This window comes from Centroberyx gerrardi, chromosome 7, assembly GCF_048128805.1.
Source record: "Centroberyx gerrardi isolate f3 chromosome 7, fCenGer3.hap1.cur.20231027, whole genome shotgun sequence".
Lineage (NCBI taxonomy): Eukaryota > Metazoa > Chordata > Actinopteri > Beryciformes > Berycidae > Centroberyx > Centroberyx gerrardi.
The window spans coordinates 24049841-24076000 of record NC_136003.1 but is presented as its reverse complement, the minus strand read 5'-3'; the positions used below and the strand labels follow the sequence as shown (position 1 = coordinate 24076000).

General features: G+C 44.5%; 1 protein-coding gene across 1 annotated transcript; it reads right to left on the bottom strand.

Annotated features, from left to right (window-relative positions):
- Positions 1 to 1200: 1200 nt before the first annotated feature.
- On the bottom strand, positions 1201 to 16574 carry stk17al (serine/threonine kinase 17a like). The gene is made up of 7 exons (XM_071925720.2): positions 16181 to 16574; positions 11332 to 11544; positions 5986 to 6130; positions 4892 to 5018; positions 4740 to 4788; positions 4233 to 4412; positions 1201 to 3149 (listed from the first exon to the last, which is right to left on the bottom strand). Exons 1-7 carry the CDS (start codon positions 16291 to 16293, stop codon positions 2846 to 2848), a joined length of 1131 nt encoding a protein of 376 aa, XP_071781821.2. The 5' UTR covers positions 16294 to 16574; the 3' UTR covers positions 1201 to 2845.
- Between the last annotated feature and the right edge of the window lie 9586 nt (positions 16575 to 26160).

Here is a 26160-nt window from a genome sequence, read left to right as displayed (position 1 = left end):
AGGCAGATGCTTCACAAATTGTCCAGTCCAAGCGTGAGCAACCTTCTCTGGTATGAGATCTGCTTTTCCCCTTACGGCACTGAGGTAATCTAACAACAACAGTCCAGATGCACTGAAAAGCACAACTGTTCATCATCAGCATTATACCAAAATGGAATAAACCAATCATTTCATAATCATAAAGATGATGATGATCATGAGGCCAAAATATTGGATACAAATTTTTCCTTGGGAGTATGAGCAAATAGGGCAAAGATGGCACAAATAGACTCATGGACAATATTCAATTTAGACAACTTTTCCTGGATTATCTAATAACTAATAGCTCTACTTCATGAAAAAATATCAGCTATCTGCCATTTTGGTTGATTTGACCAACCTTTAACTGAATTATGATTCTTAACAGAACGATTTCTATTGCTGTAATATATCCCTTCATAAATTAGATTTAATTTCACCATGGTCACTGATCCTGTGCACAAGTGGGTAATTCTTCTGCCCAGCACTTCACTACATTAATAAATCAAGGCAGCTGACTAGGCTTTTTCTTGGGAACCTTGATGGATTTTGTCTGCCTTCCTCATCATTTGCAAGCAGAAGTGAGAAAAGTGATCTAAGACAGAAGCTGTCTGATCTCAGGCCCAACAGCATTCATGTGTCATGGACATCTGTAATGACTACAACAAATTAGGAAGTTATGTAATATAAGATTCTTGCAATCCGGCAAGTCCTAAAATTCTGAATTGTTGTTGAGAGCTGTTGCAAACCAGAAGCGTCAGCTGTCCCATAAGCCTTTGTTGAGACGGATGGTGAGGCTGGAAGTTACTGAGCGAGATGTTGTGGACTAAATGCAAGTTTAATTGTGAGTGCATTATAGCTATATGACATTCAGAATAATAATTTCTCACAAATGTAGTTTGGATGTAGCAGAATCTGTAAAGTAGTCTTAGTTAGACAAATTACAGTATTTTAAGGACAGCAAAAAGGCAATTTAACTGGTTAATAGTTTGGAAAATTTGTGTAAGTACAGTTTCCCCTAACGTATTTTGATTGCGGCTTAAAGCATTAATATCAAATCTGTTGTGGTTATTGTTCCTATAAAACCACACACACACACACACACACACACACACACACACACACACACACACACACACACACACACACACACACAGAAGAATTTGATACAAAATGCATATGTATTTTTCTTATGACACATTTCGCAATGCATGCCATCAACATTTATTCATTTTAACGTAACGTCCACAAGGACAAGTGCAAACCTGCCTGAAATTCATGAGCAGAAAAAAAGAGGAATGGGAATTCATGAGTAAAAAGTCAATGTACAAAAAAAAATACATACAATAATGTTTTAACATTCACACTTTCATTAAAAAAAACAAAAAAAAACAATAGCAAACATCTTTACAGATTAATCTTAACACTACCACATAATATACATTTCAGTACTTTTTTTTTTTTTTTTTTTGTTTCTTTGAGAAAGTCTTCCTAAGAGCAACCCCTCTGCTCCGTAGCATCTGAAGGCAAAACATCACATGTCCAACCAGGCTCGACACACGGCCTTTCGAGAGTCAAGGTCTCTGAGTATCTCATTGTTGTAGACATTACAATAATCATAACAACATTATACTGATGTTTTTCAAGCCCTGCCATTCCCTCTTCCCAAGACTGATCTTTTCACAACATTTGAAGAGCATGAAATCTATAGTGGTGTTTTCAAAATGGCAACCTCACAATGATATAAGTACAAAGAAACTTGTGCAACTTGTGCAATAGCAAAAATAGTTTGTACAAAGAGAAAAGAAAAATCTGAAATCTCAACACAGAAGTGTGGTTGACTAAGTGGCACTTTGTGGAAAAGGGTGTGGAAAAGGGTGATGCAACAACAACAGACGGTGGAAGGTGATTAATATGTACAGTACATTGTGTGACTTTGTGCTTTTTGAGCCTTTGGTTTCTCACTATTACATTGAAGTCCAATAACAAAATAAAAAGTGCTCAAGATTGTCCTTAAAAATAACAATGCTACTACTTATGTCTAAGACTTGGCCATTGATGTGGCTTTGTATATTTAAGGGGCAGAAGTGGTTTAACAAACACACACACAGATAAATAAACACATCAGACAGTGGGAACAGTGTCTGGCTTCTGCATCAGGCGCTCTCCTCTACTTTAATTCCTTTGCCGAGGAGGACCATCTGTCCGAACCCTTTGCTTCCTTCATCATCGACATAACAAAAGGCATCGCAGAAGGCATGTCTGGGTCAGCCCACAGCTAAAGCAAAAGTAGGTTTGATGAGAGCGCATGGTGAGTGAAGTCATTTCCCCTGGAGGAAAACTGCCTCTCCTCTGAAACCCAGTTCAAAAGGTTATTCGGGTAAGAAAGACAGGAACCAGAGTGAGTCCAGAGGCAGGTTGGGACAAGCCCAGTTCAGTTCTTCCACTGAGTGGGCAGGAGTCCCGGGACATAGAGCTCCGTCTTCATGGTGGAGCGCCGTGCCTACTCCGCTCCTTCCTGTGTATTCATCCCTCTCAGAGTCCTCCCATGCAATCACATCCATCAGCATGGAGTAGCATCAGTATTATTCACACACTCGCACACAGAGGCATCAAACTACACACAGCTCAGCTCACGGACATCCCATCTGTCACAGCAGTAGCAGCAGCAGCAGCAAACAGCTCGCATACAGCATCCACATAGCATGGCCCTGCATCACATTCAAGACCAAGCCGGCTTCTCAGCGTCCGTTCTGCGGGTTTGAGTTCATTCAGTCTCTTTTTACGTTACATTTCTTCCCCCACCACACGCAGACGCCCGCGGCGTTCAGCAGATGAGCTCCTGCGGGATCTCGGGTCGCGTGGGGAAGGGGGGCTCGGCGAAGGAGAAGGCGTCGCGGCCCGTCTTCAGCTCGCCCTGGCCCGGGCACGTCAGGTACGAGCCCAGCAAGTCCAGCTCGGGGGAGGGAGCGGGGCTCTCCGGCTCCGACTCCGACTGGCTGGTCTCCGGCTCGTCCAGCGAGGAGGCGGGCCTGGCGTGGAGGTGGGGGTGCGGGTGCGGGTGGGGGTGGGGATGGGGGAGCGAGGTGAGCCAGGGGTGCTTGAGGCAGTCTTCTGCCGTGGCTCTCTTCCTGCACACACAAACACAATAACACCGTGGATGAGTGGAAATTCCCAAATAGTTTACATAACCGGCGGATCGCCTGCATCTTCCGCTACACCCGATCCCTTCTTCTCGCGGACACCGGCCATTTTCCTTTTCAACATTTGGTTTGGAAAACCACAAAAGAGCACTTTTTTGCTCTCAAGTGTTTTTCCCCCCACTCTCGCAGGATTACTCACACACATAGGAATCTTCCACTTTTTTCCAACCTCACCACTAATCTGCTGCAATTAAACTGCACTGACTGGAGATTACGGTCCTGGATGTGAGAGAGAGGCTAGTGCTACTTTTCATCAACAAATTGTGGTGACAAATTAAGGCCGTCTGTGGCGGAGCTGTTAATCAGATAGTGAGAGGGATGATATAAAACATCTTGAAAGGGCTGCTTTCTTAATAGATGAGCCAAAGCTGACAGATCGAGGAAAAGTTCTTCAAGAATTTCCTGTGATTATTACACTGCAAAAAATATCCATTGCAATAAGTCATTTAATTTAGCATTGTTTTAATCGTATGGGGTGAGATCATTTTACTTGTTTCCAATGCAACTTAACTTGTTTCAAATATTTTCTTAAAGCAAGTCATTTATCGCTTATTCTGCCTTGTTTCAAGATACTGACACTTGAATTTTCTAGAAACAACATTGGAAAATACATAGGAAACAAGTGGCAATATTATCTTTCTCTTCAATCTTTCACTTGGAAAATAACAATTTAAGACCAAATATGAGACTAAGTGACTAGCTGACATTTTTGCTGTGTATTTACTTGGGTTTGATGTGGTGTCCAAAGAAAGATTGGCCTCAAAATTCTCTCCCTTTATAAATGTTACAAGTTTACAACCATCATTTTTTTGAAAAAAGGAAATGAACTGTCGTATAAATGACGCAAATCTGTTACCACACACACTCATTTTAACACAAGAGGATGTGCTTCCGTGCCAGAGCGAGCCTGACTCACATCCTCGGTGCGTGAATCACCTCGGAACGATGATGGAAAATCTTCTAATCGATTTAGTTATTATCAGAACGTCTGAATGTGGTGCAGAGCCTCACCTGGGGTTTTTGACCAGCAGGGACTTGATGAAGTCCACAGCCAGGGAGGAGATGCCCTCGAAGGTGACCTGGGAGAAGTCCACGTTGACCTGGGAGATGTTGAGGTATGTCTCCTGCTTGTTGTTCCCCAGGAAGGGAGACTCGCCGGTCAGCATGACGTAGGTCAGGACCCCGATACTCCTGGAAAAAAGGAGGAAGAAGAAGAAGGGAAAGGAGGATATGAGTCGTTTGGGATCTTGGAGGATTACAGAATCTGCTTTGTGACACATTACAGCATAATTTACTTGGTTCTCTTCCACTACGCTGTTCTTAATTATGAATTCACAAAGTATGAAACGGAGAAGATTTTATTGTCAAAGGCTTTTAACACAAAGCTCTCTTTTGCACATTAGGGCGGTGATGTCACTGTCCTGAATACGTCTTCATTCCCAGAGGTCATGCACAGACTAGTTTTGCATGGCATCCACTAAAAAGAATGGAAATTGTCTCATTAACTTGCACACTCACCACATGTCTGTTGCAGTGCTGATGGGTTCGTAGCTCAGGATCTCTGGGGCTGCAGTAGAAACGCATGATATAAAACACAGCACAATACTGGCACTCAGACTGGAAAGACGCAGGTGATTCTGTGTATTGCAGAGTTGGATGCAGTTACTCACCCACATACTCTGGAGTGCCCAAGATCTCCCTGACCTCTGTGACGTTGTCCATGCGTCTGGACAAGCCAAAGTCCACGATGCGAATGTCTCCCAGAGGTCTGGAGCTGGTCAGCAGGATGTTCTGTGGCTGGAGAGGACGCACACATAGATTAGACTGAGGTACATTACATAATGGCTAATGATTATTCGGCATGACAGAGGATCCACTTGAGGTCTGAGGTCATTAATTCTACGTCAATGTGAACAAACTATCTGTAGTAAATAGTCCCAAGAGGATTTGGGGTCTGGTTCCCTCAATTCACATACTAGCTGCTCCTCTGAGCCCAGATCATCCACTAAGCCTATCAGATGTCTCTGCCAACCATTTAGATGGCTCCCTAGTTAGTGTGTGCAAAATACAGTAGTATGACGCGCCCTGCGGAGCTTAATCCTGGGTCAGACTGGCCTAATGCCAGCGCTGGCTGGAACATCTGAGATGAAGACAAGAGGAGAAGACAAGGCGAGGCGGTGAGGCCCGGGTCACTATCTCCAGGATTAGATTTAAATCTATCAAACAACAAAGCAGAGTGGCAGAGGAGTTCATGAGATCCAGTGCAGGAACCAGACAGCTTCAAAGAGCTTCTCATAAACACAGAGTCCGAGCGGGGACTGCCTCATACTACACCAATACACACCTGCTAAGGGCTTTCACACACCAAAGCAGTGTTTTATTTATCATTACCACCAATAAAACTGAACTTTTGCTGTAGCTGGATGGGTTTCTTAACCCAGAAAACAAGCAGCTTTTATCCTTCAGTTTTATAGGATTTCTTAATGTAATCCCATAACGTGCAAAGAGAAGCCAGACACTTGGTGAATTTGCAAGAGCGGAGAATAGAAGGAAAACCGCCTTTTTACTTCAGGGCCCATAAAGGCAAACATGATAACTCAGGTTCCTTTACAGGCTAGAAATATTCCTTCCTCAGGGGAACAGCGCTGTGACATTATGAGCTTTGGTTGCATAAGAGGACAGATATCGCTCTAAGCACCGTCTGCAACTCTGGGGAATGGAGTGTCCTACAATATCCAATGGTCCTATGGTAAGCAGTACTTACTTTTAGATCCAGATGGACCACATTGCTCCGGTGCAGGCAGGACACACCGGTTAGGATCTGCCTGGCCAGCCTGATCACATCCTTCTCTGTGAAGGCCTCGTCGTCATCGGCAACACACTGGTTGAAGATTTCTCCGCCGGCAGCGCTGGAGGGAAAGGAAGGAAATGCAGAAAAAACAAGAAATAAGGATAAGCTAAGAGAAAAGATTAACAGTATCCCTGTGTGGTTTAGCTTGGCTCACGTTCATTTTTGATTATTCACTTTAACTTGTCATAATAAATTCTATCACAAACTGCGCGAATACGCCCTTCCTCTCAATATGAAGTCCACAATTTTATCGTACAATCAGAATGACGATGGTAAATTCCCAACCCGTCCCGTTAGCACAATCTTAGTGAACTAGCCCAAAGTCAAGCAGTCATTTCCACTTTCTTTAAAAATTACATAACACCCCATCTCCTCATTAGTGTACTTTGGCTGGGAGGAACAAAGTCCATCCACATCCTCAGCATGTGACATAAGTCAGAAATATTAGGTACTCTTAGTACCTTCCCGGCCTCAGGGTTATGACTGGAGATAAGAGTGGCCATATCAGCTTGCAGCAGCTCCATATAAGGCCCTTTACAGCCTGATATAGGTCATTTAACTAAATCACACCAGGGGAAGCAGTAGGTAAACCTTCCTAGAATAGAGAGTAACTGTACCAAAGCCATAAGACAGCCAGAGAACCAGGGCGTGGGGGGTGGGGGGGGTTAAGTGGATAACTGCAGGTATAAGCCTTAAGCTGCGTAGCTGGCAAAAAAAATGATTTCTGAGACCCGATCATAACTACTTATGGATTAAGGGAGATTATCCTGTTTTTGGCTACACTTTTGCATTTAGGAGGACTAATTATAAAAATCAGTAGTGACTCCTCATATTTTTGCGGAGGGAATAGTCAGATTCCTGTCCGACCAGTCTTGCTGCGCTTGTGTAACAACGCTAAATGAACTGGAGACATGGCGGATTTATGTTGGATGCTGCATTCGTCAGATCAATGCCTGAAGCTGACAGTTCACCCAGAAAGTAGAACCATGTGTGGGGGATTTAGACAGCGCACATGCTTTTTTATCTTCAGAGGAAATTCTGCGACCAGGCCCTGGGCACGCCATTACATAACCAGCACCACCCAATCCCCCGTTAGCCTCGCAACCCCGCACTCTTTACCGCCCTCAGCTGTGAAAATAGCACCAATGTTTTTCTGGATTTCGAGGGATATCCGTCATTGGTCCGTATAATCTTTTTCGCTCCCAGCACCAAATACTTCTTGTTGACCTGCCTCCCACCCTACTTGTTGCAAACACGCTAAATCCCACCTAACAACCCCTAAGGAGCTGAAGAGCAACTGGAGAAGAACTATGAAACTCTGCACTCAATCTGTCAGCACTGATCCACACATGTACACCAAATGCAAGCAAGCCGGGTGTTAGTGTTTTGATTTGGGAGAGGAAATGAGAGACATACGAGTGTGGTTTGAAGGATGTCTTTGATACAAGTGTTGAAAACTGTGTGATAGCGAAAAAAAAATGTTCAAGGATGACCGTGCCCGTCACCGAGTTGCGACATCGGAAATTCATTTGAATCCATCAACATGGCCACTGACCCGACCCACAAGGGATTACCTGTCTGAACAATTATATGTCAAATGATTAAGTGTATTAATAGTGTTTTAATAGCTTTATCAAGCTGTCAGCAGGAAGCCAGGCAGGATTTATATTCTTGATAAAGGCCATCTTGTTTAAATTCAACAGACTGAAGACATTCTGGCCAAGTACTTAAGAATGATCTGATACTTCCTCGAAGTCTAAATATTGTCTCCGCTGTCTCCCTTGTTGTAAGAGACTTAATCAACTCACTACTTCAGTGTGTAGGCAGACTTCCTCCCCCTGTACACACTCACATGAATAAACCCACTGAAGCCATTCAACATGAGGCAGGGCACAGAATAGCTAAATGGCCATTTCAAGACTCAAACTGTGAATTAGAAGACATTAAATGGGCGAGAGAGGAAAATATCTCTTTATTTAGAAGTATTAATCCAAGCCAACCTTCTTTAAATTCGGCAGGAGTAGCCATTGGGTCAAAGCCCTTTTTGGCAGACTACCAAGCAGGGTGCTCATTGACGTCAGCTCAAAGCACACTATCAAACCACTCTCCACAGGCTTACCCTGTCTGTTGGCAGATTTTGCTCTTTGGACGGCACTTATACTAACTTCAGGGAGGCCATTAGTGCTCTGGGTTACGTTACACACAAGGAGATATTGAATTTGAGACATGCATAAAACATGGCAATGCTCTCTAAGCAAAAGTAATTCAAAAACAGAAATTGGCACAATGGTTTTGACTGGAAACCAAGTTAAAACCCAAGTTAAAAAACACTAAATTCCAAAAGTGTTCCACTAGTGGGGGAAATCGTCTGACTAAATGAAAGACTTACTCTTACAGTGTATTGGTTTTTGAAAAGATGCCATTTGGAGTGTGGCAATGCCGCATGTTAAGCAATAAACTGGGAGAATAGAAAGGAAAAGCAGTAGGAGGAGGAAAGGCATGAATGAAATGACCTGGGGCTGAGGGTTAAATGGGATACATGGGGTAGGTAATGCTGCACTTTATGGGGATGACGCATAAAATAAAAATTATTTTCAAATAGAAAGGGGCTGAAAACAGAGCAGAGTAAGTGCAGTGGAAGATCAACCTAGATTTGATTAACCCGGTTAGCTTTACAGCTTTAAATCTATTGTTTTGGCTGCAGTTCCCGAGCTTTGTGATGGGTTGGGATTGGACTGCCTTTATCTACCGTTTACTCAGGTCACAAGTTCAGATGTTTTCACAACATGTACATGCACCTTGTCTTGTCTACAAACAGGCAAACACATACATAGGTAGGGTTGAATGAAAACACGTCTAGACATAAATAGTGACCTGATGTTCAACCATAACCTTGTATCCAGCTGAATGGGTTCATCCCTTTCCCACAACACTCTACAGTATATCTGTGAATATATATCTGTCTAATTTTTCTTTAGGATGTCCTTTAAACTTTTTGAACTTAAGGTGAAAGTGAAGACTGAAGAATATGGCAACTACCGTACAGGAGCTATTTAAATACTGAAAGCCAAGTACTGGATATGAACAACTAATTAAAATGAAACAGCTTTATCTGTTGCAGGAGAGGGAAGATGATGAGAGAACTACGCTTCATGGAGAATTCATCATCATGACCGTTTGAGCGACTGTGCCCAAAAAAAAAGTTGGTTGTATTATTAGTTGGTCAGAAAGCAGGGAGTTTCAGAGGTGATGCAGGTTCACTTCTCATCAGAGTGGCCTTCTCTCAAACTAGTCATTATGTTGGGGGTTTCTGTGGGACTGACGCACACTGGAGCTACACTTTCAAAGATGATTAGAATTCAACTTCTCGCTTCTATTTCTCTGACATTACCAAGGATGTGGTTGTGGCTATGAGAAGTGTGTGTGTGTGTGTGTGTGTGTGTGCATAAGCTTTATGCCAGTGTGGTGGTGTGCTACTTTTGGGAGCCTCGCTCACCGCTTACATTTAAAGCCACAGGAAATGGAAAATGATTCTCTCTGGTTTGCAGTTCTTAAAACTCATGCTGAGGTCAGACAGTTTGGAGATGCAGCTCTTTACCAGTCAAGGGTCTCAGTGCGAGTGCATGCTGCCACAGTCTTTAATACACATGTACTCCACATTAGTTAGAAACAACTGGTGCAGAGCAATTCTCTATGAGCAATAGCATGAACGGAAATTTAATAATAGAGCTCAGCTAGTGCAGAAATTTAACCCGTACATGTGCTGCCTGATTATATGCTGAAAGACTTCCAGTGCAGCTCCATTTGGCAGCCGGTGAGGAGCTGTGGACCAGTGCCGGCTGACCTCCTGCTATGTTTTCTCTGCAGGCATGCAGGGGTGAACCGTGGCGCTACTTCCTCTTTCACACTTCAGTCAGAGGTCAAACACAGGCCCCCCCCACAGAGAGCCTTTTGTTCTGCGGCAGCATTCCTCGTCTGGGATGGGGATGAGTAGTGAGGAGGGGGCTTCCTGCCTGCATAGCGGGCAGTTCAGGACCAGGGTCAGAAGAAGACATGGTCCAAGAGTAATTGCCCCGTGCCATTCCTCTGCAATGAGGCGAGAGGGGTAATTAAGATGCTAACTGTCCTTCCCAAATCCTAATTAGAGGCCTTCATTAGAGCGGTCAGAGAGGACATGTGCTGGATATGGATCACGTCATTTGACACCCGACCAGAGCAGACAGAAGCCAGATAGCCAGGCTGACCTTCCTGGGTCAGTGAGCGAGCGGCTAGACTCAGCTGGCGACCGGTCCACCTGTGTGTTGGAACACAACAATCCTCGAGTACTAAGCGAAATGTAAACCGACTCTGCACAGTAGGTCTAAAAACTTCCACTGACTAATTTGCTGCTAAACAGTGTCTTCACACAGAGACAGCATGGTGTGGTTCCTCTACATCAGTATTTAAAGGGCAGTTTCTGAGAGTCACTTAGGGTAAAACGAGAAACCGAGGTGTTGTGCTACGATGAGCACATCAACCAACCACAGAAGACTGAGAATTTCCTTATAAGGCGGCAGTTCATGTAGCAATAGCGCCAGCCTATGCATTTCACATGTGTGTGTGTTGACACATATTTAAGCTTTCTTGAGGTGAGAAACTTGAGTGACACACAGCTGTATCCTCAGCAAATTGCACACAACTCTTGAGGCAGGATGTGTAGGTGGTTTTTTCTCAGACCAGAAAGACGTATGTGAATGCTGACATTTCTCAAGAAAACACCGCAGCACCGACATTCCCGTCACTCAGCATCCTGCCTATGCAAAATTTGATGTGTGGTTTTTCAATCAAACTAATTTCTCAAAAGTCACATCCTTTATCAGGTAAAAATCTATGTTAGGCAGTTCTGTGTAAGCCAGTTTGGTTCAATCGAAGCCCTAGTACAGTACATTCTGCATGACAAAAACTGCAGTGATGGAAAGTTTTAAGCGAGTGGCGATTGATGGGTTTTCATTTCCCTAATGATTGAGAACCTTATCATTTCTTCCCAGTTTTCCTGGCATGGCTGCGTTGTGGTGGAGCATCAACAAGTGAGGAAAGTTTAAAAGTCCATTTAGATTATCACCATCAATTATATCTCCTATCAGTGGGTGTGTGCAAGAAGGTCGGGACACAAACAAACTTGGGAGAGACAGAGGGACGCATTGGCTGTGCAATGTTCAAAATGTGATGTGGATTCACCATTTGTTCAGTGCTGTTTCTGTAAAAAGTCTATTATCTTACCACTCCAGAACAAGGATGATTTCGGAGTTGGTTTCGTAGACCTCGTGCAGCGCCACCACGTAGGGGTTTGCCTTGGCCGACTCCAGCACTGCAATCTCGTTTATGATGTCCATGCGACAGTCCTTGCCCGTCCGGCGCTTTCGCAGGAACTTGGCAGCATGCTCCTTCCCTGTTGCCTTCTCGATGCACTTCTTCACCACCGCAAACTTTCCCCTGGGAACCAAAGAGGGAAGAGAGCGAGAGAAAGAGAGAGAGAGAGAGTGATTAGTGAGGAGACCGAATAATCACAACCACATTACTGGCTTTTCAAATATGTTTGGTCAGAGATAGTTCCCTTCTATATCCCAACAGCCAGCGGCGCACAACAGTGGATCAAATTTAGGTCATTTCAATTGCGGCGAAAGAAGGCTAAAATTACTGGACGACGTAACCATAACAGTTAAACTGCCATGGAAGTGAAACCTAGATTACAGTGAAAGACACTTGGAAAAGACCGCTATGCAACCACGAGTGCAGCACTGTAGGCGAGGTTAAAGAGCATCTCACAGCTAACAAAGAAGGTTAAATGGCATCATACAAACACTGTGGTATTGACCACTGATATGCTCAGCCGGAGAGATTTATCCTAATCCCCCTCTCTCCTCCTCTTCCTCCAGCCCTCAGTAGGGTCTGACAGGCAGCAGATAAGGATGACAGTTTGGGCAAGAGCTGCCAAATAGTGGGCAGGGACCTGATAAGGACTAACGCTACTTCATAGGTCAAGCAAACACAAAGACACGCAATGCAACAGCTGGCGTTGGTTTATGTCGCTGGCATCCCTTCCCTTGGGAAAATATGAGATTAAAAAAACAAAAAAAAACAAAAGAACAATAGGACTACAACCATTTTACAACCTCATCTCTAGCATTCTTTTCGCTGCATGTGCATTGATGGATTCATAAGAGGTGTTAGGGGTCAGTCACGGGTGTGGGCAGGATGTCCGATGTGTGTAGAATCGCCTCTGTGTGTCGAGCCCTGCACAATCAGCGGCCGTCCCTCCCACGCTGATAATGAGGCCTTGTCCACTTCCCTTTCTTCCAGCTGACAGCAGCGGGGACAAATGGAATTCTGTCGACGCCTCCGCCCAGACCCTCGGCCAGACACCGCTTCTCCTTTGACAGTCGTACAAAGCCTCGCGCAGGCTGACCAGCCGGCTAACACAGCAGCCCCTAGGACCGGGACCACCCACCTGACCGGAGCTGGATGGGCCAAGCAGGGGGTCGCTGGTGCTACAGCCAGGTTGGAGCCTTAGCAGCACGCTCCCCCCCCTCCCCAGAATGGATACTGCAACCTCGATGTCTATGTCCAATCGATATGTTGGACATCGAGTAACTGACATCTCTACATTTGGATGTACTACACAATGATACAGCATAAGGCAAATATTCAGGGACACTGAATACAGGTAGTGAAACGATGACTGTCCCATAGTTCCACTGTCCAAAGCAGGATGTGAACTGGGCAGAAGCTGAATGAAGTGGCCAACTCTGAAAGGTCCAGTCAGCGTGATGCCAGGCATTTTCCCACACAGCTTTACTCTGGGACCGCTGTGCTGTGGACCAAACCCAGCGACTGTTCGGGCCAGAGCCTGGTTCTGTTGGCCACCGCCCCGACCCTGTGAGGCCCGCTCCTTCTCTCACTGCTTCCCAGTCTCACAGAATGGCGAAGACTCATTGTTCACAATGAAAAGGCAAAACCCGTCAGAGCCTTTTCTTCTTTAATTAGCCAAGTTCAGAGCAGCTCACTGTGGGCTGGGAACTACATACGGACTGAAAAGACATGACCGCTGGCCGTGGAAAGGAGCAACAGGAGGCCTTTTCAAAGGCTGACAACAGGTCAGAGGTCACTAAACACGGCCATCTACCAGCCTGCTGCGTTTCACACCCTGCCATGTTACCAGGCAGGGGCACAAACCCTCTGACGTGCTTTACTTCAGTGTTCTGCACCTGGGAGATGGCGTTTCCAGTTTTGCATTAAAACACAAAGTTGGCTCTGTTACAGTAGAGCTCTCAGACCAAACTCAGACTACCACTAATAAGTGCTTTCTCAAACATCCTGTCTGAATCTGCAGAGCAATTATGCAGATCAAACAGCTAATTTGCAGGGTTAGCCTTGTCAATCTCGGTAGAATGTGTCTGCGACTGGTCTCTCATTTGTCTTGACTGCAAATTAAAACAAAAAAATAATTCCTCTCTCGCTCATTCTCCGGCACTGGGGATGGCGATAATCTAATTGAGAAATCTGGTTTCCTGTGGAGTCTGCGTTTTGTCTTTCTCAGAGGGGCACTGACTCATGTCTGAAGTGCAATGAGAAATGACAGCCGTCACAGCCCTCATTTGCCTGTTTCACAGACAGACACACATGGCTTCCTCTTCCTGCTCATGAGCTAGCCACAACACTTATTTGTTGTACACACATCTGTATGGGACTACTGCTCAAACCTCAAAGTCTGACCATGAAAAGGCCTTGAAAAATAATCCAGCGGGGTCAAGGACTCAATATGCTGCCCTGTATATCATATTTTTTCTGTTAAAAACCACACACCATGTTAGAATTTTTGACAAGACCTTGCACTCTCCATGCTCAAATCGATACAGTAACACTCACCAATAAGTGGGTATAGCTGCAATAAACTGGGACAGGCAGCACTAGCTGTTTGGACATAAGAGGTAGCAACTAGAGGAAGAATTCAACTCAGCCTCCTACATGGTCTAATATGGACAACATCCCTCCTGCTATACAGACTATATAGCTGCTCTCCTGGCATCCAGCACAAACGTACATTCCTGCACTTAATGCGATTATGAGGCCTGATCTCAGGATGTTGTTGGGTCGAAGTCATGGGAAGAGGAGGGAAGGAGGACAGGGGGTTGGGGTGGTGGAGGGGGGTGGTTACAGGCTGCTATGGCCTACTCTTCTCAGCCAGCTCTCAGCCAATCCCCCCCCCCGCCACCTCCCCCCATTGGTCCTGGCTGCTGTCCCAGGATGTCCCATGGTGTCTGACAAGGAAAACTGGCTGCTACCAACTGGCAGCACAACTGACTCTTTATTTAGCCTCTTCCACACTCTCCAGAAAAGCAAACCTCCCTGTAAAAAAAGTTAGGAGTTATAGGGACAGATGCAGAATTGGCACGAGCGCTAATCGAACAGCTGTTGTTTTTAGTGGAACCGAATGAGTCGACAGTGGCTCCTTATCTTAACTCAACATTGTTTTGGGAAATCATTGTCTGACTGTGAACTGGGGTCTATCGGGGAATCCCCTATTCAATACCACTGGAATGTGCACTTCAGTGTCCGGGTTCAAATGCATTATGGGTCACACTTGCTGATCTGTGGAAAGCACCAGGAGGTCGGCTGGGAGGAAGAGAGGGGGGGGGGGGGGGGGGGGGGGGGGGGGGGGGGGGTCTGATGGTAATTGGCATATTACCTCCCGCTGCATTGCCTGGGAAAACTGTCAGGAAAACAGGTTTCTCTTACCAGGCCCGGCCCTGAGCTCAGTCCACACAGGCAGCCACCATGTGTGCCATCCAACCATAGGGGTGTCATGCATGGAAGAGGGAGGTGGAAGATGGGGCATCGCAACTACATATCCCCCAAATTTACATCAATCAAAGCAATCAAATAAAAACTGATTTAAAAAAATATTCAAGGTGAAGATTTGAGGGTGATTTAGTGTTTTAAATATTAAATTCTGGTCTCTCATCAATTTTACTGCATATTGTATCACTTAAAATCACATTTTTAATACTGTGGCACATTCAAAATATGACTCCAGAACCAATATGGATGTTGAGTCATGGCATTGGAAGCAGTTTACATTTTCACCAAGGATACCAAATGCACCAGGGTCGACCAACCCACACAAATGGCCTTCGGCTGAAACAATGACTCTGGCTTCCAAAACCCAGAGAACAATAACTCAGCTTTCTCTTCAGTGCTCATAGCTGAGTTCACCTCAGATTACATGGATGGCAGACATACAGAGAGGAGAGTGGGTGTCCATTAAGTGCTGAGGAATGTGGCACTGATGGCACAAATAACTTAAGTTATAGTATATTTCATAATCATCGTGGGACTATCAAACATTAACAGTTTTTATAATTCCTCCTCTTCTCACAAAATTTAATTCCAGCCCCGGCAGTGACATGAATGATGAGGAGAGGGATAGTTAACCGGTAGCAGGAGGTTTGCCTGCAGAAGGTAGGCTGTGGGCTACTGACTTGCCTGAGATTTGAAAAAATAGGTATGGCTAGGCCTATGCCATAACTGTGAGACATTAATATAAAAGGCTATCATTTCTCTGCTTGGGGTTATGATGCATTCCTTGTTAAATGAGCAATTAGTGCATTTTCCCCCTCAATTAGGCTATTTACTGCCAGTCACCTTTCCTGCTCCAGTGTAACTAAATTCTGTCAGTTAAATAAATTGTAATATCTAAAAAAAAAAAAAAAAACATAACCCAGACTGTATTATGCTCCTTAAATCTATTAACGCGTAAAAGACAACAAAGCCGACTAAACAGACAGCAACTTTCAGCCAAGCGCAGCAAAAGCGCGTCTCCGTTGCGCGTCCCACTGCGCGTCTCCATCAGTGGCTCTCACCGGGATTGAATCCCCGGGACTGGAAATGTTCAATTAACGCGCTTCCCATTAACACGTGCTGAGAGAAAATCTAACTCAATATGATTACCGGATTTACATAAACTCATCAGGATATTATTGCAAATTGCACTCAGCCAGTTCTGCCATCGACGGGCAAAGTGCGCACACAGCTTTCACTTCATGTAAACCATTCATGCAAACACACTTACCTGCCCAGTTCTCTGCCGACTAACTCGTAATTGGCGGTGAAATCGTCGGTTCTTATTCTCGTGTGGATTTTGGTCACCATCCCGTTGTTGCTCATCGTTGTTGAATCTGGCATATTGCGGCCGTTGCTTGAAGTAAAACAACCTTCTTCCACCCCCAAACAAAAAATAAAGACGATTTTCTGACTTGATCAAGTAAATGCTTGCATGATAAAACGGGCGACTTCACAGCAGCTGTCCCAAAGCACCGGGGGATGTAATATAATCCAGGTTACGGAGACTGAACGCGTCCCAAACAAGACGAAAGATACCCTGCAGGAGCGGCTGTGACAGACTCGGTGCGGTAAATTGGTTTGAATGCTACTACACATTCCTGACAATAAACTCCTGCTCAGGGCCAGCCCTCTCCACTGACGCTGAACAGAGGAAGCCAATGGTAATTTTGCTGTCACCGAGAGAGGGAGGCAGCACGGATCTGCCACGGTCCAGGCTGGCTGTGGTGCGTTCAAGTGACAGCTTTCACTGAGACACATGACATGTTTTAGAAATGAACTGTGTGAATTATTTCAAATACCAACCGCCCCCCCCCCCCCCCCCCCCCCCCCTCTCTCTCTCTCTCTCTCACACACACACACACACACACGTACATACACATACATTTGTATTAGGCTACTGTACTTGTGAATGATGGATGTGGTGGTAAATAAAAAGCCAGCTGTATCCATTATGAGGCAAGCAACCACCAAAATATAAAATTATGTTTTCAGAAAAGCATTAATTGATGCATTTCCCCCCTTAAATGACCTCATATCATTTACATCAATTTGATACTATTTACTATGATGTTTACTATGAATTCAGATCATAGGATGGATGTCAGTCTAAAAAGGTAGGTTAACTCTATTCTGCAATTAAAAAGGTGTGTTAACTAAGTTTATAGTTTACATCCTTGTGTGTCCCTGTGTGTTACAGTAACTTGACCATAACTACAACATGCTTAACCCTAATCGTTACCCCTTTTCTCCTGGGAGAAAGATAGAGGCACAACAACACACCTCCATGCTCACACACACAAACACACACACACACACACACACACACATTTTTGTCATGTTTGATGGGAGCGTTGGTATGCGTTATCCTGCTGCTTGCTTTGGGCTTGGTTGTGCTAGGTGAGGCTTGCCTTTTTCCCACACAACTTGAGTCATGAATGTGAAGCTGCCCTTGGGGCATGAGAGTTGTCTAATTTCTGCACAGCTCTTTTGTGTCTTATCTATGGGAGTGTGCTTGTTGTCTGCCCATCGAACCTTCCTGTCATTAAAGAAGAATTCAAAGTATCCCATTTTGGCCGCTGATCAGTGTGTATATGGCAACGCTGAAGATGCTTAACTTGGAGAGTGCGGTTGTGCTTCAGTTACCTTCTTCTTTATTTAATAATACAGTCAGAAATAAAATAAACAGTTGCCACAAAGGGATACATACAGGCCAGGCTATGAGGAATCTTGGCATTCTCATTAAGTAATAGGTATTTATGGCCTGCAGAGTGGGCCACCATGATGACCTGGACTCCATGGGAAATGTGTCACCTAGGCTGCAGGGACTCGCTGAGGTTAAAGCTGCGGCTGCTAGAGAGACCGAGGCCTACACTGACCCCAAGCAAACAGAGCAACACACACACACACACACACACACACACACACAGCAGCTCTGTTCCATAGCTGAGAGCCAAGCCTAGACAATAAGGAGCTGGTGGTGGAGGCTGTGGTTATGGCCTCAGTTTACACATGGCATAGAGAGGAGACCACATGAAGCACAGTGAGATGTTTACCTTCCCCAAATGCCTTCTTGTACCCTGTTTTAGCAGCGGGCAAAGGAACCCAAAAAATGCACCACTGATGCTGAATATCAGTCAATGGGATCATAATGGTCGAAAACATCATTTTCTCAAGTAGGGGTGAGGCTTCGTTTTTGCTGATATTCCTGCCAACCTGCATTCTTCATGTTTACAGACCGGGAGAAGGGTATTTGTGCTGCCTGGAGGGAAGGGATAGGAATGAAAGAATGCAGAAAAAGAAAGAACAAAACTGTTGTGGAGGGGATGACGGCTGTTTTTCTGACGGCTTAGCACACTGCTATAGCGGTGGGTCCCGACATAGCTGTTTTAGAGCACACTGCGTCGGATTTGTCCACGGTTGCCATACCAAAGCTAACTTGTGTTGCCACAAACACTGACTGATGTAAAAGAGATCTATTGAGAGTGGACATTCCAGAGGCCCGACCGAGTCATTAGGGTCCGGCAACGAGGTTACATAACCTGTTATGCCTCCTCAAATTGTTACCTTAAGTCCTGGCGGGCCCACTCCAAAGCCTTGACCCTCTTTCTCTGCCAGCCTTCCCATTAAAGCCGGGGTCGGAGGTCAGAGAAGCCACGTTAGTGAGGCAGCTCTACCCGGCCCCAGAGACCTAATGAAAACACATACCAGTGAATTAGCCTGCCAGCCTGCAGTTCAGCTAACATAAATATGAGAAGTTCAGCCGTGACCTGGGGACCGTGAACGCTTTCTGAGCCACTTGAACAAATGGGTCTAGTCATGACTCAGTCAGGAAACACAAGGGCGTTTTTTTTTTCCCCCCCCCCCCATAAGACCTCTGCTGTGGTATAAGCTTTGGATCCGTTCCAATACATAAAGTGTCCAAGATATGCATAGTCCGAGGTAGCTAATGATATTTTTCTGCTCGACGCTGCACTTAAGAAATTATCCAACCGCACACTGTGAGGCTTTGCTGACAATATAATCACATCTTTGTTTTTCTTATAGCATTTGCAAATAGGCTTTTAAAAGGAGCGAACATGGACTATAATATGGACTATTTAGTTTTCCTGTATTCCTATTTTTTAAAGGATGAAGTATTTTATTTCTATTAAAACATGTAGCCTAGGACTTTCACCCAGGGACTACAGATGAATTAGCTTTTAGTTATATCTGGTGCAGTATACTGTATGTATTGTGCATTGTCTCTGTCAAATAAATTATTAAAATAAATAAATGAAACAAATATGGGCCTGATAGAAGTTAATGGGGAATTTTGTTGGACCTAAATACCTGTGTTCAAGCTGTATGTGATATGTCTTTATTAGTATGATGTAATCACAGCACATCAAATGACACTCATTAGGTCCACTGGAGACTACAGCCACAGGCAGAAAGCCCAGTGAGTGACTCTTTCCTCCATGGCAGCAGGCATCCCACCCTACTGCAGGATGGATTAGGATGGCAGAGGAGCTGCCATGCGTACGAAGAGCTGTGGAAGGGCCAGAGGAGGTAAAAGCTCGGGGACCCGAGGCAATCCGGCGTTAAAGAAGAGACCGTTGCAGATCAGGGGGAATGTACGCTGTTAAGCTCTCTTACGACTCCTCTAAGCAAATGAGTTTGTGAGACAGAAAGTCTTTTGTCCGCATTTTCAAAGATGTCCTTTCTCTCCTCTTGTTTTTGTTGCCCAAGGGCTTGTAAAAAAAAGGGGGGGGGGGTCTTGTTATATAACCGTTTTTCTCCTGTGACTCTGTGACACTGTGCTGTTAAATACTTGCTGTTATTCCTTTATAAGGCTCCAAGGAGGCCCTTGTGGAGTTAGGTTTAGATCCCCTACTTTGATAACATCGCAGACTTTTCCTTTCTGTTTGAAGGACCGCGGTGACCTGTTTCCCTGCTTTACTTCTATTATGGAGGAATGAAAGAGGAAGGATGGCATCATCAGGCACCTGCAAAGTGTGTGCCTGAGGAGGATGTGCTGTCTTTATACATGCAAAGTGTTGGTATCGGAGATGGTGTCACGTTTCGAAGATGACAACAAATGTTCGAAGTGTCTCTGAAAGTCACACGGCTCTCTCTGAATAAATGTTTTTGAGTCTCTCCACTTGCTTGCCCTCCCTTCCCTTGTTTCCCTTGTTGGCTCAGTCTCTGAATGACAGCTACTGACAGCTGCTGAAAGTAGCTTTCTTAGTTAGTAACCATTAAAAGTATATCTGCCAGAAGCAATATTTAGTGAGAATGAAAGAGTCATCAATCTTTCTTAGGATATTTGCCTTGTTAGTGTAGGCTAAAAGATTATATCTGCAAAATTGCAAAATGTTGAGTCCTTACAGAGTATGATTGCTACTTGTCTCGGTTCTGTGTTTATACTTCTTAGTTATAAACCATTGTTTATGCAGAAATGGGATTCTCTGTAATGAATGGGTTCAGGCTCAGGAGGGCTACTCGGTAATCTCACCTCAGTCTATGTCAGTGTTCCCTGTCTTGTTTTTTTGGTTGCTTATGCTGTGCTTGAATACATATCCTACCTGCCATGTGTTGTGCAATTTGTAATTAACAAGCAACTGACATTTATCCTTGTTATCTCTTGGCAAAAAGCTCCATCTCTCATCGCTGCCAAACCTGAACTTGATCGGTTAGATAGCGTGTTTGTCACCATTTAGAGGGTTAATTAGAGCCGGCTGGCAGCAGGCCAATTCAATACATGATGTGCTGCTTTCATTGACTGTATAGGTCATTTGAGCAATGATGTAATGATGGTGAGCCCATGCAGGTCACACCCTGATGTGATCCCTAATCCGTTTGCTGTGACCTCAGTGTAAAGCAGCCTGAAGGGAGCGGCAAAGGTCTCACACCTCATAAAACTAAACAGCCCAACAGCTCCGGTTGATTTAGATGCTCACCACACCATCCAGTCTTAACCCCTCTTCTCCCCCCACTGCTGGTATTTCTGGCTCATCTATTCAGGTTAACAAAAGGGACAAATGTCGCCTCTCTTGGCCTGCTGGGGAAGCCTGGTGCTGCGCTGATCACCGACTGCCCAAACAATGGTGCTGGGAGTCTTGCAGCTCCACACAGCAGGATGACGTGCAGAGCTGACGCTCAACGGCATAAAAAGATAATTTCCTAATCCCTCTGGCAACAGAGGAAAACACCGAAGGAAGGATAAAAATAAGACATCAGAATAAGCTTGTGATCTCATTGCCTTGTTGGTAATCTAAAGACAACACATGGCAGCCGGGCCTGGTGTGTGGCCTTGATGAGACGTTCCAACTTGGATTTGAGTTGACAATCAATTAGCCTACTTTATTTTACAGTTTAGTAATTGAACTCCTGATAGGATTGCCTTCTACAATGTGAAGTGACTGATTACCTAAATCCCCTGTTAATGACCAAAGATCCCTTGATCATTAACCCACTAACACAGAGCATGAAAAGATGCTCCTACCTATTGGCAAAACAACAGTTTATTAAGTAGATGTGTATGTAGGAGATTGATATGTTCTGATGAATGAGCTGAGCTTAATTAGAAAGGTCTGAAGTTACCCTTCCACTTCATGATGTAACATGCTTTCCTATTCTCTCTGTTTTTGTTGATGTTTATTTCACTGGATTGAAGACACTTCTTCAATTTCTAATTGATCAGCTAAACTGCAGGTGTATGAGGGTTGGGAGTATGCCACCAGTTTTATTTTTAAGTTGGTTAAATGTTCAGTGTAAGTTGGTTTGTTTTATGTTTTTTTTCCTGTATTTTCAATTTATTTTTTAAAATAATTTGAAATTTATTTTCCATGAGCTATTCCTGTCTTTCAAAATTTTTTATTTATACACCCGTAAATAATAATAAAAAAAAATCTCATTGCTTTAACAAAGAACACACTCAGATAATCTTATTTTACTTCAACTACCAGTGGGAGTTGTTGCAAGAGCAGCCATGGCTCCACACACCTGGAAACTGTCCAGTACAAACATCTTACACTATCAGTGCCATTTGCCTAATCACTGTGCTGTTATACTGGAGCAGTTGTGGGTTAAGAGCACAAGTACAAATAAATTACACTTACACTGGCATGTTACACATACATACACTCACCGAGCACTTTATTAGGAACACCATACCAATACTGGGTAGGTATCAGCTTTCAGCTCAGTGTCAACCGGCTACCAAAGTGACATCTGCCTCCAGGATCGCTGTGTTGCATTGTGAGATGCTTTTCTGCTCACCACAGTTGTAAAGAGGTTATCTGAGTTACTGTAGCCTCAACAAGGCGTTTCTGTCCGCAGAACTGCCGCTCACTGGATGTTTTTTCTTTTTCGCACCATTCTGTGTAAACTCTAGAGACTTGTGTGTGAAAATCCCAGGAGATCAGCAGTTTCAGAAGCACTCAAACCAGCCCGTCTGGCACCAACAGCCACGCCACGGTCAAAGTCACTGAGATCACATTTTTTCCCCATTCTGATGTTTGATGTGAACATGAACTGAAGCTGCTGACCTGTATCTGCATGATCTTATGCATTGCACTGCTGCCACATGATTGGCTGATTGGATATTTGCATGAATAAGCAGGTGTACAGGTGTTCCTAATAAAGTGCTCGGTGAGTGTATATGGCTTTAGTGAATTAATTTGTACACGCACATCAGTTTCTGAGTATCCACTAGCCTTAGCTCTGAGCAATTCCCATGTTTTGCTGCAGTTAAGCAGCAGTCAAGGTCTGTGTAATTAATGTTCTCTCTCTCTCCCGCTGCTTGTCTTTTCTATCGTTTTTCACTCTAGGTAACTTTTCCACGGTGACCTAACAGGGCCCTGCCTCTGCTTTCTAGGTGGGCTTCTGTTCCCAGATATATCAGTGGGAACCCCTCCACACCCTGATGTCCCATGTGAGTGAGTGAACATATTTTTTTTACTCCAATTGACCCTAATAGAGCCTCATTTGTCAAGTGCCTCCCCCCAGGCTTATGTACACTTATGATATATACCTCTGATTGCACCTCTGTTGAAAGGCAGCCAAAACTAACAGTGCCTGTTTGCCACCTTAGGCACTACAATCATAAAGGAGAGTAAATGTCAATCCAAAAGTGAATAGATTTCACTTTAATGGCATTTTCAAAAGGGGGACTCTTATGGATGTTGATCAAATCTGAGCAGCTGGTTTTTCCTGACCAGAAATCTAATGGGGAAAAATTGACATGATGTTAAGAATAAATGAAACAGATGGGAAACACTGAGGAAAGACAGAGTTGGGCATTGGGAATGCAAGGCTTTAAATTGCAGCCCTACTGATTGCAGTGGAAAGCCTGAGTGTGAAGTGCACATCGTTTTGCCCACAAATATGGAAATTGCTTTTTACAGACTTTTTTACTGGTTGCAGCAGCAGGTTTTTTTTTTGTTTTCAAACTCACGCTGTGTGGGTTGATGCAAAGCAGACACCAGCACAGGAAGAGAGGGATGAGAAAGACAGAAGATGAAAGCTGTTCTCAGGTAGAGGCAGCAGAGGAGACGTTTTGCCACATCCTGCCACGCTTTCTGGCGGTGTGTGACCTCCCAGACTAGAGGAATTCATAACTATAACTCTGTGCACATGTCTGCCAGACGCTGTTTGCACGTTAAGGCGGTGTTCTGTGGTGAAGTGCTTATTTCCTCCAGGCAAAAGAACAATGCAACATAAACATACACAACACAAGCAGATATGGAATATGATTTAGCTTTAGATTTGTGCAAGTGACACAACCTAGCCATGCAGCACTCTAAATAGCATTAGAACATCTTTTCCCTGAGTCAACAAAATAAAGAAATATAGGCAGCATGAGACATCGTTTCACGGCTAATTCTACATGTGACCATGAAAGCAGGAACTCTCCAAACAGCTTGTCAAAGCCTGTCTAGATTGGCCAAAATAGCCGCATGCAGATTTAGATATTTCACCACCCTAAAGGCTTTTGGGGTGTGGGCATCAACAGATGCAGTCAGGCTTAACCATAGACAGACACACAGCACAGGCGGACCAACTTAGAAACTGAAAGGGCTTTCTCAGCTGTTGCTGTGGGTTGCCTGTGTCTCCAGCCTCCATCCCCCCCTCACAGCCACATCATTGTCTCCTTAATCCAGCACAGGCAACATGAGACCTATTACAACCAAATTCACTGTACATGCATTATGCCTCACAACACTCGCATTAGTCTCTTAATATCAGATGGGATTTAGCACTGCTTTGGGGAATTTAATAACAGACACGTTGCTGGACCAGATGAAAAATGTTGGCCAAGACTGGCATTGCACCCGTGGCCTTCCATCAAAAGCTTATCTGTGTCGCGGTTTGGTTGCTGTAGCCAAAACAAGTTGCTGTTGTCTCAGTTGGGGCATCAGATGACATGAAAAAATAAAGTTGCGACAAAGAGCAGTTGCAGAAAGACCAAAATAAAGATGATTTCTGAGCAGCTGATGCTTCAGGACCCTGAGATAAAAGCTTACAGTTACTGAGACTTACTGTACATGATGTGTACCTGGCGGAGGGAGTTTGGCTTTATTGGGCCTTACTGGGACTTTTGGGTAAATAAAACTAAAAGGATCAGTTAGTAAGGGTAGAAAGAACTCGAATGGCACAAATCTGAAGACGACATGACAAGTCTGACATGCGAGCGGATGGAAGATGGATGAGAGAAGGAAAACGAGGAGATGGGGAAACAGAGAAATCCATGTGGAATGCCTGACTCAGGGCAGAAATGGAAAAAATGTATTTTAATTGGCAACTGAGAATAGAAGGGGAGGCCGGAGTGTATTAAGAAAGAGGATAGCCTGAGTCTGGCAGACAGAAAGACCATATAGTCTGTGAGAAATTGAGAGAAAGAAAGAGCAAGGGACCGAGACAGAGACAGATTGAGAGAGAGAATAAAGACAGTACAAAAACTCCTGCTGCTTTAAAGAAAATCCCCTTGTAAAGCCCAACCTCCCCTGAATGGAGAATTGTAAACTTACACTTTAACATCACACACACAAGAAACTGTCTGCGAGGCAAACAGCAACAGCCATTTACTGTACAGGCTGTTTGTTGTGGCAGGCCCATGCCACGCGAATCTTCTATTTGTCATGGGTTTGTTTTCATAGAAGATAAAGGAGATATCGCCTATTGGAGATGCTAGAAAGACTCTTGCTTTTACATTCAAGCCAACAAGCAGAGAGGTACTGGGAGGATAAAAATGTGAAGCCAACAAGTCCGTTGTTTGAGTGGTGAACACTGGAGCGCTGCAGGTCACCGCATTTAACACCACCCTTCCTGCTGCAGGGTAACAGCCCAGTAACTCCAGCAACAGCAGGTAGACGCGGCCATATGTCATTTGAGTCATGGCGAGGGTCGAAGGTCAGGCTGCTACTAATGATTACCTGCTGAAGCGTGCGGCGTCGCTCCTCTGTGTTTGTTTGCGTAGCCGTGGAGACGGTGTAACAAGCTGCTGCATTAAAGCACACACACACGCACACACACACTTCCCCTCAGCACCACCCACTCTGATCCCTGAGCCTTGGTCGCCTTCTGGCCATGAGCTCTGAAACGTGCTTATTACCAACACAATAGCTCACCACCAACAGCATCTGACACAGGTAAACAGTATTCAATATGAAATAGGCTTGGAACAATATAGCGGCATACAAACAGCATTATCAAACGACACACACGCCTAGGAGTTAAGAAGCAGCTTGGTTTCAAAATCTAATAAGGGTTTGGAGCAACTTTTTTTATTTTTTTCCCCCCCAGATAATAAATGAGTGTGGGAGGAAGAGTTTGCTTTAAACGCGAGCCAGCTAGATCTTTAAAGAGGTTACCTTGGACCTTGTTTCCGTCCCACCACAAGGCCAACAGGGAGAGCTTTGTGGTCTGGGTCTAGTGGGAAGGTCTCAACTTCAAATGAGGTGAAAGAAGGGGAAAAAAAAAAAATCCTAATAGACCTCATAAAATATACAACGGTAAAGATTTTGTGAGGTGTAGACCGCATGCCGTAGATCTCATGGGTGTGTGAAGTCATAGGTCTGTTTGGGACGTCCCACGGCTCTATGGTATTTTAATGCATGTGCTATCATTTTGTACTTCAACAAACAGAATCGTAGAGTTTGTGTGTGGGTGTGTGTGTGTTTGCTTATGCATGTATGAAGTGTGTGTCCGCGTCTCTGTGTGTCTCTT

Excerpts from the sequence above, each read along its gene's own strand:
- stk17al (XM_071925720.2), bottom strand. The coding sequence starts at position 16,293 with ATGCCAGATTCAACAACGATGAGCAACAACGGGATGGTGACCAAAATC. Across the intron at positions 4,789-4,891 it reads GGGCACTCCAGAGTATGTGG|CCCCAGAGATCCTGAGCTAC; the intron begins GTGAGTAACTGC and ends TTTCTACTGCAG. Across the intron at positions 3,150-4,232 it reads CTGCTGGTCAAAAACCCCAG|GAAGAGAGCCACGGCAGAAG; the intron begins GTGAGGCTCTGC and ends TTGTGTGTGCAG.